Genomic DNA, 21,390 nt, shown 5'->3' with positions numbered 1-21,390 from the left:
GGTATTACTAACCAGCCAAAAGTCAGAACGGATACTTATTGTTAACATCCTGGTTATAATTTTTCAAAGTCCAGAGATCCCATCAGAAGTAGCTCTAAGGAAACTTACAAGATTGCCTGTTTGGAAAGACTGTATTATTTTAATTGCACTTGTGTTGTCAACTCTGAATAATCATTTTGAGATCTGATTGTGTCTGCTGTTATTGCTCCATGACCATATCACTGACTTAGCTTCTTCTTGTATGCAAATGAAAATAAATCATGCAATTTATGCATGAGGCATATGGGTGCTGGCATAATTGTACCAAACTGGGAGGAGTACTTATGTAAGCATCTAAGTGATAAAAACACCACAGGCATAAGAGAGGACCAAATGGCACAGTTTCTGCATGTACAGACGAGGTCTCAATTAGTGTATTTTATACCATTCTTGGTACTATCAACATGAAAGTAGTTCAGACCTCCTTTACTAAGCAACTTTCTGTCTCATTTATGTGCTTTTCTGTATTTGTGTAAGAATTTCAGTTCAACAGCTTGTGTGGATCCAGTTAAAATTGAACTAGTATAACAGTATCTTACTTCCTATACAGCTTACAGTCATTTATTTAGACCAATTATATCACCATTAAAAGCTATTTATATTGGTACGATGCATGCATTTTTCTGAGTTTTGTTACCTGAAATATGCTGCTGTAGGTGAACCACTTTAAACTTTAAACGCCTACTACAACACCCATGTAAAATGTACTCTTAGGTTGAAAGGGCCATACTCAGAAGTGCTGCATAAATGGATAAATAGAAATGAACCCAAGAAAAGTGATAGGAATTTAAGTGTTGCATCTTCCTTTCTGAATATGTCCTAGATCATGAGCACTACAGTATGGATTAACTTTGAAACATTTAAGTTCTTATAAAGGAGATCTGGAGGGAAGAAGAGAGTCTTAAAAATGAAGGAAAAAAAACGGACTCTGATCATTTTGATAATAGCAATTGATAATGCTGCCCTGAAAATGATGTTTTCACTCAACCACGATTGAGTTGTGTGTTCCAAATGGCACGGTCCCAACTTTACTTCTCAACTAAAAAAACCATATGTCTGACCAAAGCTTCATTTTGTAGTAGTAGTAGTGGTGGTGGTAGTAGTAGCATCCTGGAATAGAAAAAAGAAACTGGAGACACTCCATATCTAAAAGTAGAAAGCACGTGACCTAGTTGTTGCACTATTTGAACTAGGAATCAAGGGGATTTTACACTCTCTTCTGTCCTTAACTCCTTAAGCAACCTTTGAGAATTGCTTAAATACTTGGTATATTGGGTAATATAAATTATTAATCATCGTACTACTTGATGGTTGTGACATGAGGTTTAATATATAACAATCTAATTTCTTTAGGTACAAGCAGAAGATTTGCCTTTTGAAAAGAAAGGCAATCTGTAGTTCACAAAGTGATTAGGAATGTGGTGCTTTATCTATGCATTTGTTTTCACCTTTAGTAAATAAATATATTATCTCTTCTGTTTTTATTTCTTCAGAAATGTTTCTATGGCATGTGTTTTGTGTACTAGTTCAATGCAACTTTGAGTGTCTGCATGCATTGCAGAAATACAAATTTAAATAACAATTATAGATTAATTAACCCATTAAATTCAGTGAAAATTCTCCCAGTGACTATAGCAGGGATTGGATTGGATCATCATACTTTTAAACTGCATTGTGATTTTCAGATGTAAGCTTATATGACTGTTTTTATCCAGGTTCTGCTGTTTGCAAAGGGCTGGTGGCTTTAGCCTGTTGTTACTTATGGGTGTAAAAATTTATTTTAATGATTTTTTTTCCTTCCTGGACAGGATTTATGTGGGCATCATTCATGTGATACTCTGGGAATGGCAGACGTTGGGACCATATGCTCTCCTGAGCGCAGCTGTGCAGTGATTGAAGATGACGGCCTCCATGCAGCTTTTACAGTGGCTCACGAAATTGGTATGCAGTGCCTTTTCTGTTCGCTTGCCAAATCAAACACTTGTAACAGCTGCATTAGTAACCAAAATACTTCGCAATTAATTCCAGATTTCCCTTGGTCCAGATACTCACTTGGGGATTAAGGCTGTATACATATGCACTTCAGGGTTAACTAATAAGGGATCAGAAGGCAAGTGAAGGCGCACAGTAGGTGTTTCCTTTCTGACAGTGTCGTTTTTAAGCAGCAGTCGAAGTGAAAATTCAAAGGCTGCTGCTACTGTCCAAAAACGTCAATACATGTCCCTCCTGAGAAGGTGGTTGGCTTATCTATTATATTGCGCATGCATTTAGTGTATGCACAATGGAAAATAACTCACCTTTTTGAATTTTATGAAACTTTGCATGGGACAGTGTATTTCCTGCAGAGAAGGCTTTTGTGGAAGAGAACAGAATCTTTTTCTGAGAGTACTGAAATGCTACTTTTATGGTAAAATGTAGGACTAATGTGAATCCTGAGATAAGTGAAATAGCATTTAGGTGTTAACAATTTGTTCAAAAAAACTGTTTGACTTGGTTTCAATCTCCGCTTTGGTGGACAGCAGTTTCACGTAGGAGTGTTACTCACACACTTGAGAAAGATCTAAGATAGAATTTGTGACAGAAAAAAGTTTGTGTTCTGGGACATTACATCTGGCACGATATATTCCTTCAGGGAGACTGCTGCCATCTTGGCTATTTTTAACTTTCTAATATTTCATGACCTATGTTCACTAGAAGTACATTCACTATGAAGGCTATTCACTTTGGTGAGTGAACGGCAATTTAAAAGGGGAGAACATTCTCTTTTTTCTTCTTTTTTTTTTTTTTAACATTCTTGGAAGGAAATAACAAGGAAAGGAGAACTTTCAGAGGGAGCCAATTTCTGAATTGCCTTGTACCTCTTGCCAAACCAAAGTAAAGTTTGCTTTGGGAGTATCATTGCAGTAGTTCAATTTTCAAGTAACTAGCAGGTAGAGCCTAAGAGTTCTGTGCCTGATATATACCTGGCTCAGCAACCGGAGGTCACCAAGTATGAAAAATCAGCTGGCATGTTAATGTCCAGATCATTCAACCATTAGTGAGCCTAAGCCTACAGCTTTTCCAGTGCCACAAACAAATGAGATCAAGCCATGGATGGATGGGGTTCATGTGTTGAATGAAAGCATAAGGAGTTCTGGTAGAATGAGTCCCCAAACCAGAAATTTTATTTTAATAAACAAGATGGTTTGTTATTAAGAGAAAAAGCGATCTGAAATTACTAGTTTAGAGCATTTGGAGAAACATACAGCAACATATCAAATACAACTTAAAAACAGATGTGCATAGTGGTATCATACCTGGATGCTGTAAAGCTAATAACCCATTACAAATGGGACAAAAAGATTGGCAAAGTTACTCTACCACTTAAAGGCCAGTCTGCTGGAGGTACTCTTCTATCATCTGACATCCCGAAGTGATATGTACTGCTGACAGTTTGTGGGCATTGGTGAGGTTGGAATCTGAGTGAAGGTCCTCCTTGAGATGCCAGTGTTGGTATATGCCTGTTGTGCAAAGCAGTGGGCAAGGTGTCTTGACTGCCATCCTATCAACAATAGATACATGTGCAAATAGGTTAAAAATGAAAGAACATAGATCAGTTAAGATAGGGGTGAGGAGTACATATTATTACCTTGAATTTCACTCAAAGGAAATGTAAACACAAGTGAATTATTTTTAGTGATCTAGAAGCACTTTTTTGAAAAAGAGCCATTTTCATGCCTAGAAGTTTACAGGAATCCATAAAAGCTATAATTTTCAATGTAAAAAAGGCACGGTTTGAAGCAGTTGGTTAAATAAGTACCCTAATGGACCAAATAACTCTAGTTTGAGGTTGTTTCAAATAACATCCCTTTTTTCCTTCTCGCCATAAGATTTTAAGAAAGGAAGGGTGTCAAATCACAGAATGACCTTTGTGTGTGTGGCCTAAAGTGGGAGATGTTGAGAAGAAAACACAGCTAAAATTGAGTGCGTACTTAGGTTAAATTAAAGGTCAAAAAAGGATGAAAAATAAAAGTGCGGCATGGATACCCTTTAGTTAAGCACTTTGGGGAAAACTTTGCTTTATTTTATTTGGAGACCAGATTTCTTCCTTCAATCCAGGAATCTTAAAGTTCTCCCCCTGTCCTGTGGGCAGGGTGTAGCTTTAATTTTACGGCAGCTTAGTTATTCAGTGGAGTTCATTTTGCAGGGTAGGAGATGCTCTGAAAGATAGAGAGAATTCTTACAGCTCAGCTGAAGCTGCTCCTTTCTGACAATAGGAAGAATGAGGTGAGTTGCTAAGCATACTATAGTTACTGTCTGCGGAATATAAATAACTCTACCATGTGTGCATCTGTACTTGATGCAGCATCATTAGTATGGACTTGATCTGAAGAAAGACTGTGTCCCTACTTTGACTTCAAGGTGATCTGAATGGTCCTGTTTCCTCTCTGAGTGTTCCAAGAGCTTTTTTGAGGATCATGTTCTTTCTCTGGAAGGTAACCAAAGTAAATGGAGCTCCAGCTCAACCAAGCAGGACGATACACAACCCAAGGGTTCAGATTGGATACATTCACAGGAAGCCAAAAAGCAGCCTGCTGCAGAATAGAGGCTGCTGCTTTAATTGGTTTCTATCACATCATGTATTAGATGTTTATTTTTTTCCTTTTAAGTAAAGTAGATGGATTTTGACCAGTAGTTTTTGAGGGGGAGAATATGAAAGCAGCAACAACAAGCAAGATCCCTAAAAAAAAAAAAAAAAAAAAAAAATGCAGAGAAAGAAATAGATACAGCCAAATTCATAGCTGGATGACAAGCTGTGGAGACCTGTATACGAGAGCAATGGGACAGAACCAGAATCTTGTCCTAGTTTTGTGTAGTAAAATCAGGAAGCATTTGTCTGGTGTCAAGCACAGAAAACAGTGCAGCAAAAAACGGTACTGTTAAGGAATCTTTTAGCTTTGGAAGTGGTAATACAGCCTCAGAATAAAGAGAGATAATGTTAACAGTACTAGTGTAATTTTTAAATCATATCCTATCAAGGCATTCAACCACCAATGATAAATCCAAATACGGTTAAATTTTTTTCACAGGGGATGTGCTATTGTTAATTTAGACAGTAGTAGCTTTGCTGTCAAAAAGTAGTCTTCTGTACTGTTGCCTCAAATCATGAGTTCAGCTCCATGTTGTGGCATAGAGTTGTCTTTTGTGACTTCAGGCAACTGCTTAGGGTATGCCTCCATAGCACTGCAGATCTATCAGAACTAGGTTAGGCAAAGCATACAAATGTTCTCCAAGTATTTGTTATCATCAGTCTATGGACTGTAACAAAATGATGCTTTGTTATTTCATGAATTTCCCGGCATCACAGAGACATCTGGAGAAAAGTGTTAAATAACCCACAATTGCCCATAATCTCAACATTTACTTAACAGTTTTCATAGGTCAGGGCTACTAGGCTAGTATATTGCTACTCCTGTTCTGATGGGAGACGTCCCTGCCTTTAGCAATGGGGTTGGAACTAGGTGATGTTAAATGCCCCTTCCAACCCAAACCATTCTATGATTCTATGATCCCTTATTAAAATACCTATCAGGAAACAAAAATGAATAGATTTATTTCTCACTCTAATACTGTATCCTGTTTGGTTGGAGATTTTGTTGCTTTTACAATGCTAAATGTTAAGCCAGCCTGTGCATTCCCTGAAGATGTCTGATATAACATGATTGAAAGACACAGTCAATAAATTTCAAGTCATGTTTAACATCTCTCTTGGTGATCCCATATATGCAGTATGTTGCAGTGCTTCATTTAGTAGCCCAGTTTTGTATTTTGCTGTGCAGTAACCTTCAAAAGGTTCTGTTGACTTCAGTTCCTCTCCTACTGGAGTCCTGCAGGTTTCAGTGCAAACAAACCACCAGCCTGAAGGGTTTATCATCTACAAAAGGAAAGAAGAGTTCAGGAGAAAATAAGTGGAGCTACTGATCATTTTATCAGTAGGCAATTGTGATGCAGAGATTTGGTGACTTTCCCAGAATCAAAAGGAAGTCTTAAGGAAAGACAAGGATTAAACTTGCCTCTTGAGTTTCAGTCTAGTCCTTAAATACAAAAGCATCCTTCCTGCAGTCTCTAAGCAGGCAAGGCTCCAATTTAGCTCAGTGAAAATTACATGCGTTTAATAACTTATATGTATCTTTATTCTTTCCATCAATCTTGAAGATTTTTTTAGGAGCAGATATAGAGAAAGCTCTGCCTTTTTGCTCAGTGGTAATGTTCATTTGACCTTTTTGCAAAGTTTCTGTTTCTCTGTTGTGTAATCACGCTGGCATGCTATTACTCCTTGTATCCTCCTGAGTAATATGGTTTACTGATGTTCTTTCCAAGTATTTTATTTTTAGATTATAGCTTAAAATTGCTACATGGAACTAATTAAACCTCTGGTCATTAATTTTCTTTATCTTTTACATGTGACTTTAGAACCAGAAAGACTGAAGGGGAGTCATAAAAGCAGTCTTCAAATATATTTAATAATTGTGAAAATGTACGTAATAAATCATTCTCCATGTCTACCTGGGACAGCACAAGGGGTAATAGCCTTTGCACTGCAGCAAGGGAGCTTTCCTTTAAGCATTAGCCAAAGTCATTTAACCATAAAGACAGTTCAGCACAGGAATGAATTGCCTGGGGAGTCTGTGAAGTTTCCATCACTGGAGGCTCACAGGAGTCAGCTGGCCAAACAGCCATGGCTTAGAGGATGCTGATCCTACCTTATGGCAGAGGGATGGACAAGATGACTTTTCAAGCTCTCTTCTCAGCCTCATTTCTTATGTCTGTGTGATGTTATTCCAACTACTTCTCCATCTGTATTACACAGCTGAACACCTAAAATCAAGGAACAGTACAGAAACTAAATCTGAAGAATAATATGTTTAAAGGAAAATTTTTTTAAGCTTGCCATCATCCTGTGGCATCTACCAACACTAGAGAATGAAAATAGCATGAATGCTGCCAACAAAGTGTGGTGTTCTACTTAAGATCATTATTTTATGCAGAGAGACTACTTCAAAAGTGAGATATCACTCCTGGAGTCCTTATTAAAGCAGTTCACTGAAATACATCAAAATGCAATCGGTCTGAATTCTGTATGGGTTCAGGGTATTTTTTCAGAACCTTAGATTGCATTAGAGTTGTAGGCCTCTGTAGAAGGAGAGCCATGCTTACCATACCTAACCTGTGTAACCCTTATAAAGAGCTTCATGACTCTGACCCATCTCCAGGAGAAACTGAAATCAAGAACAGCGTGTATGACATTTAAGTAGTAGTTTTGCCTTTGATGTATGTAGGAGAACAAAAAAAAAAAAAACAAAAAAAAAACCCTCTAATTCCATGTTTTACCACGTGTTCATTTCGTATACTCTCAAAGTAATTAAATACACAGTCATCTTTTCTTTGCCATTGCTGAGTATGTAGCCCTTTGATTTCAAGGCTGTCAAGATAAAGCAGATAACAGGAAGCTTCAGATTTGTCAAATACAAATCTTTTGTAGACTTTCATTTCAAGGGGGATGGATTGCCAAAGGCATAGAATATCATAGGAACATGAAAAAATGGTGAAGGATATTTGACTTTCGTATTATGTTTCTTTCATGACAGACAAAGTTTAGGCAAGCATCCAGGTAATCATAATTAGGCAGAGTTACATTCTTAAAACAACAAAAAAAGAAGGGAGTTAGAGAGAGTCATCCAAATCTACTCTGATGACATACATCAGGAATATTATTTGATTCCTTCTCTTTGAACCTTTTTCAAGTTTTTATTTAAACATCTGCTAGCAAGAGCACTTGTATTAAGTCCTTATGAACTTGATTTAAGCCCTTCCCTTTAGTTAAGAGAAAAGATGAACAATCTGAAGAGTAGGGCAGAAGCTTTACATGATGTTTCAAAATGCAAACATCAGCTGTACAAAAGTTTACTGCTTAAAATTTTGACTAAAAAACCCTTGGCTTACCCAACAATAGTGTGATTAGCTTATAATGTTGCATGCAATACATAATTTTTCCACCTGCAGCACACATGGTGCTTAAAACTAACATCTTTTGGTGAAGCTGAGCCATTTTGTAATGGCCTTTGTGTGGAAAAATGGAGACACAGAAGGGGGAATGTTATGTGATGTAGAAAAATTGAATCCTTGTTTTCTAAATATGCTTGAGCTTTTCTTTATCTACCCTGTACTTCTGACTGGATTAGGGATCTTCGCCTTCTTAGCAAACGTGAAGCAGTCCTGACAGGAGAGGGGGTTGAGAACAGAATTCTAAATCAAGGATTTCAGGAAGCAACTTAAACACAGCAGCAGCAGTTTTCAGAGGTTCTCAGGAGTTGCACTGATCTTTGTATATGTGTGACCTCATGAAGAATTGGTATAAGATATGATATATGATACATACAAGATATGATCATGTAGTTTTTGTGTAGACAATACTTCAAGCAGAATTACACCAGAAACAGACAGCAGGCACTGTAACGTATTCAGTCTTGCACTATCTACTCTCCTGGAGTTCATTCATATACTATGAGCTACAACAAATTATACTCCTTGTGAGTTACCATGAGTTGGACAGGCATGAAATTGGAATGACCATATCCCACTTCTTCACTAGAATTTTCACTCCTCTTGTACATGGCACACAGAACAGCAGATGCAGAACGGACCTACAAAGCGACATCTTTTAATGATCATTTGAGTTGATGTGGACACAGTAGTTTCTAATTGCCTAATCTGCTTTGCCTGGACAGAATTTTGTCTGCAAATTGTCTGTCTGGGCTTATGTATCTGTGATCTCCCACAGAAGTCTGTTATAACAAGCCATTTCAGTAGACGTTTGTTTTGTGTAAAGTCTGCAGGACTGATGTATGAATGTCTGATTGTGGCTTTTTTTATGTATGCTCCTGAAGAGGAACTGCACTTCAGACTATTGTTTCTTTCAGCCTGAGGAATTCTTTTAAGCCAGAAATATTAAAAACTGCTTTTGTGCTGTAGATTTAAAAGAGAGAGTGATGTTTTTCTTTTGTAAATAATGGATAGCAGTCAAGGAAAAGAACATTGGAAGGAAAGTTCAAGTATGAAGAAAGGGGAAGAGCCAGTTTTACATTCTGTGCATGATTTTTGTAAGCTTGTGTAATTCAAAACGCTGCTGTTTTGTAAAAAGAAGCAATTTCATTAATCATTATTGCTTAGGTTCATCATTTGTTACGCAAAATTCTCATTACTTCAGAAGGATTTCCATCTGTGACTGATATCGGTATGTGGTTCTTAATTACAAGCCAAGTACTTGCACAAGTTGGAAAAACAGTATATGCACAAAGAAATGGCAATATGTCATTAGAAAAGGAGAGAGCAAGAGAATTGTTCTGAATTCATGACCTGGTGCTTAAACCAAAGAATGTTGAATCAGGAGGTTCCTGAATCCTGATTCCAGGAGATGCTGTGACTCACTGGGTAACCTTGGGTAAATCACTTGACCTCAGTCATCTACATTGAAAATTAGGTGAAAGGCTTGACCTCACTGAAAAATACATGCTTAATTGGCACTGAACTTTTCTAAGAAAACAAATTACAATGCCTGTAGGATTTTTTAGCATATTGTGTCACTTTGCATGTGTTCTGTGATGCAAGAGCTGTACTTTGATATACTCTTGAGTTTAAGTATTGGAGATCTCCATATGTTCGTAAACAATGGTCTTTTTTTCCAGAAGAGTGAACCACCATGATTTATAATTTAGCAAAAGCTGAGCTTTACTTGCTGTACATTGTGTACATTACATACCCTCTTCCTACAACATGCAGAAATTCTTTCAAATCCCATTGGAGTTATTACTTCCTATTGGTCTGCAGTAGGTACTGGCCTTCAGTAGTTAGTAGTGGGACCTTGTGCACTGCAAGGTCCATTGTCAGGAATGCAGAAAGTGAAGGTGAACCAGAGTCCAGGGATTGATGACAGTTGCTGACTCTTTTTATTTCTTACTTGAGCATCTAAACAGAGTGAGCTGCACCGAGATTCCCCTGAAGACTGTACTCCAAAATATATTAGGGTCCAAAGCCTTCAAGTTGCTGTCATACTGTTTTAATAGTTTACTGATGCAGCCACGCCTGCTCTCACATCAAAAGGAGAAGGAAGGCTGTTAAGAAAGATTGACAGTCCTTTTAGCTGGTTGGTCTTTTTGCTTTATGAGAAGGAAACTATTTACAAGGCTAGCTCTTCTACACTTGCATGAGGGTAAACCCCTGCCTCCTCTCCATCTGTTCCTTTTACCATTTTGTGCATTCCTACAGGATAACTTAACTAAACACCATCCTGCTGGTAAATTTACATTATGTCATTTTCACTCAGTGGGAACTGTCAACACCAGTAAGATGCTTCATTAAGTAGAAAACATCAGATGATCAACTAGCCCATTCTCAATCAGTCATCATTTTACACAGCTGCCAGGAGCCCTTTTTCTTCCTTTTTTTTCAGTAGCCTGGTATGAAGTTCATACTAGTACAGAATTGTGAGGTACTAAATTTGGCATCGTTCTTAAAAGCTTCCATTTTAAGATTTACATTCCTTATGTCTCTTAGCCTTTGCCCAAAGCTTTCACTAGAATTTTGCTTACATGTAGGATCGCTTGGATGATCACCTATAACCTGCTCACTTTGGTTCTTATAATGGGAAGCACCCTACCAATAACCATGCTGATGTCCTGAGCAATGTTTCATAATACCAGAGTGTTCATGCATGTGGGTGGGGAGGGGACTTTTCAGATAGAAACGGAAATGTCCGTTGCCTTGTTCTTGGATGCATAAGGATGAAAGGCACAGGTGTAGAAACACTTTGTTTCTCCCACCTCTGTGCTAAAAAGAGCATAACTTAGAGATTACAAATTGTCATGGTATTTTGAATATTGTTTATTTCTAATGAAAAGCCAAAATGGTTTTAAGGGTCATCAGAAGCTTGTCATATATCTTAATCTAACTCTGACCATAATATTTTAAAACCAGAAGTTAGAGAGAGATTTAGGTTGTGATAAGAATTAGGAATTTTAGTTCTACAAAATTGTTTGAAAGTGGCATTCTCAGTGTTTGTAAACATACATACAAAGTTAACAAGGAAATCAATAAGTATGGATGATAGAATTCATACATTTAATGCTTTGAACAGTTACTACCCTCACTAATGTAACTGGTGGCTTATTTAAAAGCTCAAATACTGTCCGAGTTCTGTATTTGGGAAGCTATTCACTACCTCATTTCTTATGATATTAAAAAAAAATAGTTTTTTAAATTTTTAAAATAATGAGAGGCTCATAAAGACTTTGGGAACCTCTCAAAAAGCATAAGTATGCCAGGTAAGTGATTAATTCTCATCATACTGTAGAACAAGGGCCCAGTTTAATAACCCAAAGTAGGCAACTGTTAATGAGGTATGTCCTCAGGTTACCCCATTTATCACCATGAAGATAAGAGTTACAGTGCACTCCAATTAAAGATGAAGCCAGTAGCTGGACACTTTCCAGAAGATGACCCTGTTTCAGTTTCTTGTATTCTTGCCAAAGTATTTGGGTTGAAATGTTCTGTGTTGAATAGTCTCCCGAGAAGTGTTTCATTTTATTTATTTATTCTGAACTACAGAGATTGTCCAACCATTTCTGAGGGGGAGATTAATTTGCAAACATTTTATGCAGAAACTTGGAACTTCTCTGCTCAAAGTGATGGGCTTGAAATTTGGCTGCAAGCTTCCTTGTTTGTGAAGGATATTCTTTTGTCTATGTGAAGGAGGAAAAAAGAAAGGAAGAGCAATTTCAGTATGCAGTGCAGGAGTTAAATTCTGCACAGTCAGTACCTCTCAGAGGTGCTGCAGCTCTGGGCTTTTTGATGTGTCGGGGCCTTCCCTCAGCCTCAGCAGGTTACTCATTAACAGATAGATCCACAATGATTCGCCTCCAGCTGTGTTGATTCCATCCTTGTGCTCAATTCATGGGACATGAGAAAGGATGGTGGGCAGGAGAGAAAAGAGGAGAGAAGGACAGAGACTATATCATGTTTAGACATGGAAGCCGGGCACCAACTAAAGCACAATAAGTCCCTGGCCCGCTCCAGGGGCATTCTCATTGGCAGCTGCAGAATTTCTGTAGTTTAATGTACTGTGACCACATTGCTCCAAAAGCAGGCAGTTGAAGCTGGGTGTTCTTACATATCTCATTACAGGGGCTACTGCAGGAGCAGAAAAACACGTGTAGGAAAGAAAGACTTCTTTCTGATGCTGAGACTAATGTTGTTGTTGCAAGGAAGATGCCACACCCACAAAAAGTGGGATAAGTGAATGTTATAAGTAGCAGAGAGTCTCATAGATGATGAGGCTGAACATACAGAAGCATCCTTATTGACACTGCCTATTATTATGTCATTGATTATATGTTCGTATGGGATTTCTGTCAGAATGATTATGCAGGAAAAGGATTTATATAGAGAGGAAGTACCTTCAATAGGAATACCATTCCAGAATAGTACCAGAGGGTGTTAAGAAGCTTGAATTCCACCCTACAAGACTAAATCCTTTCTATCACTCAGTTTTGGGTGTTGCTACAAAGTGTTGAGCGCTGTGAAGTATAAGCTCTTAGACTGCTGATTCATGCCCAGATACTATGCATATCCTACACCAAACACAGACTCCATGCCATAAAGTTACTCAGATGTACACGGTTTAGTGAGCATGATGGTAATGGGTTGATGGTTGGACTGGATAATCTTAAAGATCTCTTCCAACCTTCTATAATTCTGACTTTTAGAACAGTCTTCTAGCTTTTGTTATTCACACACAGCTGTTTAGTACCAATTCCAGTGGCTTAAAATGATACTTCTTTTTCATTAACAGGACCTTGTTCCTTTGTTTCACAAACACGCTGCAGTTAATTTCTTACAGTGTTACAACTATGAGCTCTCTTGGGATAATAAATGCCAAAAATTCTTCCTGCAACCTTTAAACATAAGAAGTGTCTCAGAGAAGGTTGCTATAGCAAGACTGAGGTCTAAGCCTGGTATTTTCATGCTTGCTGGACTAATTTGATGCAAATACTTCTGCTTAAATGATTGGAAGTATGTACGTATTCAAATGGACCTTGAAGTAAATCACAAGAAACTCCAGAGCAACTCAGCAAAGCAGTGCATTTGCAGACCTGATTTAAGTGCAGAACCACGCCGTATAATACAAGGGTACCTCAGCAAAAGTTAGTGGATGTGTCTAAAGCCCTGTCCAGAAAATGTTTGCTTAAGTTAGCAGAAAATTTGCTACAAATAATTATTTAATGTCATCAGAGTTCTAGTTCTAGAATGTCTAATGTCATAACAGTTCTAGTTATTTTACTACTAGGCATGTGTTGAGGTTCATTAACACGTTGGCTGTGCTTCTCAGATATGAAGTATGACCTGGTGCCATTCACTGCATTACAGTGAATGCAAGCATAATGATAACATTCTGTATAAAGGCAGCCAAAACCAACATCATCTTCATATTTCCTGAAAACTCTCGTCATCGGTGTATTTAGGTTTTGGCAAAATCAGACGTAGTAGTCCTCACTGGCACAGTAGCTGAACATTCATTAAACATTTAGCTTGTGACACTTCCAGATAATTTGTTCAATAGGTTAGAAGTGATGCACTGTTTATTTTGGTTATTCTGTCAGAGAAACACATGTGTCTGAAATAATAATTATTTTGCTGTGCATCAGCATTTGGCTTAAAAAAAAAAAAAGATGCCATCTCTTCAGAGCATGTATTCATATGTCACTATTTCACATTGAAACTTGACATGTACCTACTGCATGTCAGTGCAGAATAAAAACAGCATTGTCTGGCTCATAGTGTATCACCAAAGGAAAGTGTACCAGAAAAAAATAGGCTCCAACTGTGCACATAAAATACATCAGTAATTAGGCTTGTATAAAAATTTGAATTGTTACATTCATGCAGCAATGTATTTGTGAGTGTAACAGTGGAGCACGTCAATTGTAAAAATCAACTAGGAAAAGGCTACTCCAAAAGTAGTGCCTCCTATTTTATTATGTTGGCCCACAATGTCAGAGGAGGATGTTGGTGGTATGGCAGTAGAGACTGAACCTTCCTACCAATATGCCATTACATTTTGCTGCCGTGTGACATATGACATCAGAGGAGCAGTCTGACAGAATGGCACCTGACGTGAAAGTGCATATGAAGCAAAGACGTGGAATTGAATTCCTCCATGCAGAAAAAAAATTGCATTCCTCAAAACTTCCTGAACATTTATGGAGAATGAAGAGAGGATGTGAGAACAGGGAGGCAGTGTGTGGGGCATTTCGACAGTGGCAACAGTGGTGTGAAAGACAAGCCATGTTCCACACAGCTATGCATAGTTGTCCCACCACAGAATGAAGAGTATCTCGATGAGCTCATCCATGTGAATTGGTGGATTACAACCACAGAAATGTGTATGGAGTGGATTATGAGCTTCAGGGTGTTGGAAAAGATGGTGGCAGTGTTGGAATATTGAAAAGTTTGCGCCAGGTCCCACGAATGCTCACACAGGAGCAGAAAGACCACTGTATGCACATTTGCCAGGACCTATGGAAACAATACAAGGCTAAAGGTGACAGTTTCCTGGATCACATCATTAATGGTAACAAGATGAGGTGTCATCACTATGAGCCAAAGTCAAAATGGCAGTCCATGGAGTGACGACATGTGAATTCCTCATCAAAGACAAAGCTCAAGATGCAGCTCTCAGTGGGTAAAGTGATTTGCACTCTCTTTTGATATAGTAAATAGCGTGGTCCTTCTGGATTTCCTGGTAACCAGACAAACCATCAACTTTGATCATGACACCATGTCACTAAGCTGAAGGCTCAAATTACAGGAGTCAGATCAGAGAAGAAGACAACCTTTCTTGTGCAACATGGTAACTCCAGGCTCCATACCAGTTTGTAAACCTTGGAGTACTTTGCTGATCTCGGCTGTGCCATTTTACTATACTCACTGTATAGTCCAGATTTGGTGCCTTCTGACTTTCATTTGCTTGGACTGATGAAAGGCGGACTGTGCGGGCATTGTTTTCCTCCCAGCGATGCCATCGGAGTGGTGTTAACATAGTGGGTCGCCTCCATTGGTGCAGATTTGTACAAGCATGATACACAAGCTCTTGTTTATCTCGGACAAAAATGCACAGCTAATGGTGATTACTGTGTTGAGAAGTAGTGTTTTGTATCTGAGCATTTGCTCTATAAAATAGTGTTGTTGTGCTCTTTGTATCGCTTGAAGTTTCCATGGAAGTAAATAGGAGGCATTACTTTCAGAGCAGTAGGACTGGCTGCTCTTAGTCATCATTGGTTCAAATGAGAGGACAGATCAAGGTTCTCTTTTCATATGTCCTGGAGCTCCATCCTTAGATCAGGAACTCAATGTCACTGGGAGCTCGACTGCGAGAAACCCTTATTTCTGGTCTTCTTCAGTCTAACTGCATACTTCTAGTCAGATAGTTATTTTCATAATCTCAGACACAGCTAGACAGTGAGTGCTGCCTTTATCTTCTTCCTCTTGGCCTCTATTCCAAAGCAGATGAAAAGAACATATCATAAATTTTATATACAGCAAATAGATTTTTACTCATTTTCTACTTTTTTTCCAGCCTGTATTGCAGGCACTGTTATTGTTTTACTGTTGTCATTGTTTTTACTGTTTCTATGGATATCAGGATATGGTATTCTGCCATCAGTATTCCTTCTTTTGTCACCTTTCAACTAGTATACAGCAGTTATACCAAAACATAAAAACTAGAGTATGTAGAAGACTTCTAGCTATTACAGAATAATAAAATGTGTCTCTTCAGCCACACGGGCCATTTGAGTGCATCAGATTTATTTCTGTGCAGTGGCTGTGATGGGTGGTCTTTGCCGTTATTAAAGCACTCGTGGTCTAACTCTGGATATCCGACTAACCACTTCAAGGGTGAGATTGAAGACGGTGAAAATTAAGTTCAGGCTTGAGCTCCCTGCAGCTTTGGTGCCCATTCAGTCTTATACCTCTTGGACAGTAAATTGGTTGTGAGATAAACCGATGCACATGTGGAAATCAACGTTAAACCTGATGTTTACAGAGGGAGCAATATGTTGCCTGCCTACAGGCTAGAGAAGGTAGGAATCACTGAATTACAGTAAAGATTTCTGTTGTATAGGGCGTAATCTAGCAGTGGAATGAGCTCCCCTGAGTATCCAGGATTTTTGCAAGTTACATTGCGTCCTGCTTTGTGTTCACATTGTTTTGTGTTCTGTAGTATAAATACCCAATACCACATACATTTAAAAATAAAAAACTGAAAAACCCTAACAAAAAAATCTCACAAAATAAGACACTGTACATTGGACAGACTGCCGGAAAACATAATTCAGATTGTTTGATGTACTGTAGAGGGTACTCACACTTCAACAAGGGGTGCAACATAGGTTTTGTGTTCATCTAGAAAGATACTGTAAAGGCTTTCTAAACAGTGGCAGAATATCTTTGTGAAGTATTAGTTTTTATTACTGCAGATTATTTGGAAAACACTGAGAACAAAATATAAATAAATACCGTTCACTTTAATCTTCATCAGGTACAAATCAGATCAGTTTGGTGACACATCAGCTGATGGCACTACGTCCTTGCTGTATGCAGTGATGTAAACTCTTTTATCCTCAAGCAGAGATATCACATTTCAAGTGGCATGCTTTGTGCTGCTGTTGGAAATTTGAGGGCAAATAATGCATTTTGTTTTACTTTGATTGTCAGTTCCAGCTATTAAACTCTATTATGAGTCATTGTTTCATTTAATGTATTTATTTGGTTTCAATAGGGCACTTGCTTGGGCTTTCCCATGACGACTCCAAATTTTGTGAGGAGAACTTTGGCTCCATGGAAGATAAACGCCTCATGTCCTCCATCCTGACTAGCATTGATGCTTCCAAGCCTTGGTCCAAATGCACATCAGCAACTATAACAGAATTTTTTGATGATGGTCATGGTATGTATTATCACACCTTGCATCAATTACGTGTCATTTTTTTCTGTGATATGTTTTAAAAATATTTTATATAAGCTTTTTCGTTCCTTGCTTGTCTTGAGACTATCTTGAAAGTGCTTGCAAAACAAGGCAAAGATCTAAAAGTCTGGCAGAGTCTCATGCCCACATCGTGTGGTTCAAGTGCAAAAGAAAATAAAGAGTCGATGAAGTGCATGTTGGTAATAATTTGGTTTGAGACACAGAGAGTTTCAGGTTTTTTAAGGTACAAAATTAGTCTTGTCTTCCCAAATGCTACAGAGAATACTTTTAATAGAGGACAAAAGGAAATTTCTTTTCCTCACAAAAATTAAAATGGTTAATATGGTCTACTTAGCATTGCACTGCAGATATGAGCAGAGGGTATATGCTCTTACCATTAACAGCATTTATTCTCTTTATAAAGCCGTTATATTCATTTTGTTTATGTAGAGAGGCTGTAAGCAAGTATTAAGACACTTCTGTGCTGTCTATGACAAAAGACTGCTTCTGCTCCAGGAGCTTACCCTCCAAGTCATGAAACTAATATTTGTTAAATATGTATGTCATTTACCCTGTGGAGAATTAAGTACAAAACTTTCATTTTTTCCAACAAGTGGTAATATAAAGTATAGTCTGAACTCTTAAATGAATTTTAAAGTTTTTGTTGTGCTTCCAAAGCAACTGCAGTTCTTAAGCCATTCAAATTCCAAAATGCTGAGATAAAAATGACATAATTGAGTGAATGGATCAAGTTGTTATGGTAACTGAAATACTTATGGATAAAAAGTATGATATGTCTACTGAATGTAAAGTTTTTTGCTTTTAAGTATTTTGTTGTCTAATTTCAATGCTCTCCAAAATAATTTTTCATATTTTCTCCTATATGGAGAATGATTTCATTTTTTTTCTCTCAATTTTATTAGATTCATTAATCTATACTGTCCTACTTCAATGCCCATAATGCTCTAGCATTGACTTAATACTACCAAATGAGTTTCTACATGTGAAGAGACCTCTCCTTTTTGAGTTCAGTTGCATTCACTCCCTTTTGTCTCACCTGGGAGTTTCACAGTGTGTATTCACTGACCCTCTGACCCTAAAGAGAGTACAATCTATCCTACAAGTGTAAGAATGTCATTCTGTCTTTTTTTTTTTTTTTTCAGTAAAAGAGTGTAGGAGCTTCAAATCCTTCAGAGCTGCATTGTGGTCTCCTTGTGCAGCCTGCGTTGTCTTCCTGTACAAGAAGTTTAGCAGTCCTTCATTTCTGACACTTTTCACAAAGTTGTGTATTCTTTGCTGCACAAGAGGTGCTTAGGATCTGTCAGCTTACTAACAAATGGGCTAGGGTATATTACCATTTCTGATACTCATGTGTAGTTACCACTCGGGCATGTAGTCCCAAAGACTTATTAAGGGGATGAAATAATTCACAGAAAATGTGAGCCTCTGGTCTTATCTGCACATTAGTTTTATTAGAGATGTTATTGATATGCTTTCAAAAACATAGTGTTTAGGAAATATGTTCTCTTGATAGATTAGGCCCTCGCAGACCTTGTCTAAATTACAGTGTTCCTGTTCTGTTGATGATTATCAATTTTTAGATGTTAATTTTAAGTCAAAGATTTGTCCTGACAAAACACAAACACTATCTATGAAATAAGGACTAAGGCCAATGATTTAAACTGCAGTTTGTTCAAATTATTCTGCTGAAAGTACATGTTTTATTTTAGGAATGGAACTCCTTCTGGTTTTATTTTCTAGCCAGGGGATGAATCCATAGCTGTAATTCCCATTTGTAATGTACACCGAGTGTACCAAAGCCCAAAGAACCTTGGTAGAGCATGACGACACTTTTCAGGCTGCTTTGGACTGATAATAAGACTGTGCAAATGTGCCATATTTCCATGTTTCTTTGAGAATGAGCATGTGTCTGCTTTTTGAGTTGTTCATTTTTTGCCTTAGCTGTGGATGATGTATTGCCATGTAGTTACAGTGCTTTCCCTCTCTTTTTCATTTTGAGAAGGTGCTCTCCTGCCATCTTCCCACTGAAAGAAGAAAGTCCTCTATCTTTCAAGTGTTTTAAGTTAACCATTAGGGTGTAATTCTTAGTGGTGCCACAGACATAATGTGGGTAAAGAAGGCACAAAATAACAGATACAACAGAAGAATGAGAGAATACAGACCTTCATATGCCAGGCTTTCTTTTAAGATGTTTTGACCGGATGTTGTGTAATCACAGGAAGCTTTTTCTTTCATACAAAGCATAAGCAGTCTGCACAGTGCTTTTCATTTGAATGGGCATGAGCTTATGTACTGTGCTTTGTGACAAACCAGGCATGGCAGTATTGGTGTGAGGAAGCAGATAAATGAGGTACTTCATATGCTGCCCCTTATGGCTAAGCATAATGAAATGTGAATGTCCAGAAACCTGGATCTGTGAGCACTACTCTGTTATAAAACAGTATTTTTTCAAACCTTTATGTTTCCCATATAGATATAGATATGCACCTGTACAGCTTCAACAGCAAGAATCATAGGGTCACAGAATGGCTTAGACTGGAAGAGACCTTAAAGATCATCTATTTCCAACTCCCCTGCTGTGGACAGGGTTGCTATGCGCTGAATCAAGTTGCTCAGTGCCTAATCCAACATGGCCTTGAAAGCCTTCATAATCTTAATTATAATTTTGCAGCAGCCTTTTGTTAGGTGCTGAGGTTCCTATTTAATACATTTGAAAAGTGATGTTGGGATGTGGACTCGTCACATAAAAAGTGCACTATGTAGATAGCTATGTTGTTTACTATGTAGGTAACTGTGGTTAAAGTGGGTGCTTAATTCCCAGCATAGCATGGAGGGATCTAATTAATGGCATCAGTGATTTGACTGATGCCATCAGTTGTATTAGTGCTATTGAATTACATTACAAGCTCATGTGTTTGTACTAAGCAGTGAAACATCTGACTGCTGACTGCAGACACCAGCATTACATCCAGTTATGGTCAGCTAAATAAATTTCAATAGAAATGCCTCATCTAAGGTCAAACAGGAGGTCTGGGAATGATCAAGGTGCTGATTCCCAATCTCCTGAGGCCCACTCTGAGAACTGTAATCATCATTGTCATCATATCACCATTTATTTTACACTTACAAGATGACCCCAAACAGCAATTTGACATGGAGGAAGAAAATGCTCAATTAGTGTCCAGAAGACAGTGACATTTATTACCATCTGCTTTTAGCCAACCCTTTGTAAGATACTAATTGCCTTTATTGTCATGCCAACCGCTAGACTGTGGTAGGATTGCCTACAGTTTATTGTGTTTAGTCTGACTATTTGGTGTTCTTTGTAACCTGAAAAAAAGACTATTTCTATTTTAATCAATTTATATCCTGGTTATCTGCTTCCTGCACAGATTTTATTCTGCCTTCCAAAGCTGTATTGCACATAACACTGAGGAGAGATAATGAGAATGAGATGGCTTAATTAACTTTGTCATCAGACAAGAATGTTGCATTAGTCCAGGGCACCCAGATGTTCTTTGGTACTTAGGACAACAAGTGGGAGTAGTAGTGCATATGTGCTCTGCATGCTGTAATGTAGTAAATTGCTGTTCTTTGCTTTTACATAATATATTTTTGACAGCAACTATTGCCAGTGGTTTTCTTTTCAGAAACTCCAGGAAAAGAAAAAACACATCTGTGCTTCCTCACTCTTCACCATGTCTTGAATATTTTACACTATAAAAGAATTTGAATGCTAGGATACCATTAATTTCCTATTTCATGGTACTCAGATCATCAGTTAGCATTTGCACATCTTGTCTTTATTAAAAATGTCAGCATAATCCAGATCAAAAATAAGGCTAAGGTAAATCATGGTCAGCAAAGGACAAATTGAACAGCAAGTTTAACAACATGATAGTTTTTTTGGTCGTAAGTGATGATGCAGAAAGAATTTTTGGCTGATTTGAATAACTGGTCTTAAGAGTGAAAAAGGAAGAACTGCAGTTCTGGGGGGGGGGGGAAACAAGCCATAGAGTGGGGTATTTGGTGTTATTTTAATCCATTTAGCTTAAACAGTGAAATTCTTAGAGACCATTTTTTCACTCATGATCCATCTGAAGAATAGCGGTATAGGTTGCAAAGTATGTAAATTGTGGTAAGTTATTTTGGCCAAGGATAAGTGAAGTTTGCCAAGACCACATACCCCTTTCATGGGGTGTAAAATAGGTTATGCTCAATAAACAGTTCTGTATGTCAACAACCAAACTTTTCAATAGTAAACAAAATCT

The 21,390-nt window shown here is 37.9% G+C and overlaps 1 protein-coding gene across 1 annotated transcript in view; it reads left to right on the top strand.

The window, feature by feature from the left end:
- Positions 1 to 21,390, top strand: part of ADAMTS5 (ADAM metallopeptidase with thrombospondin type 1 motif 5) — a 46,641-nt gene that overhangs the window by 10,600 nt on the left and 14,651 nt on the right. The window contains exons 2-3 of the mRNA XM_425541.8: positions 1,848 to 1,980; positions 16,913 to 17,080. Of these exons, the coding sequence (XP_425541.6) occupies positions 1,848 to 1,980; positions 16,913 to 17,080 (301 nt within the window). The remainder of the gene's footprint in view (positions 1 to 1,847; positions 1,981 to 16,912; positions 17,081 to 21,390) is intronic.

Source organism: Gallus gallus, chromosome 1 (genome assembly GCF_016699485.2).
Source record: "Gallus gallus isolate bGalGal1 chromosome 1, bGalGal1.mat.broiler.GRCg7b, whole genome shotgun sequence".
Taxonomy (NCBI): Eukaryota; Metazoa; Chordata; class Aves; order Galliformes; family Phasianidae; genus Gallus; species Gallus gallus.
The sequence above is the reverse complement of the archived record's forward strand: the minus strand, read 5'-3'. Positions and strand labels throughout refer to the sequence as shown.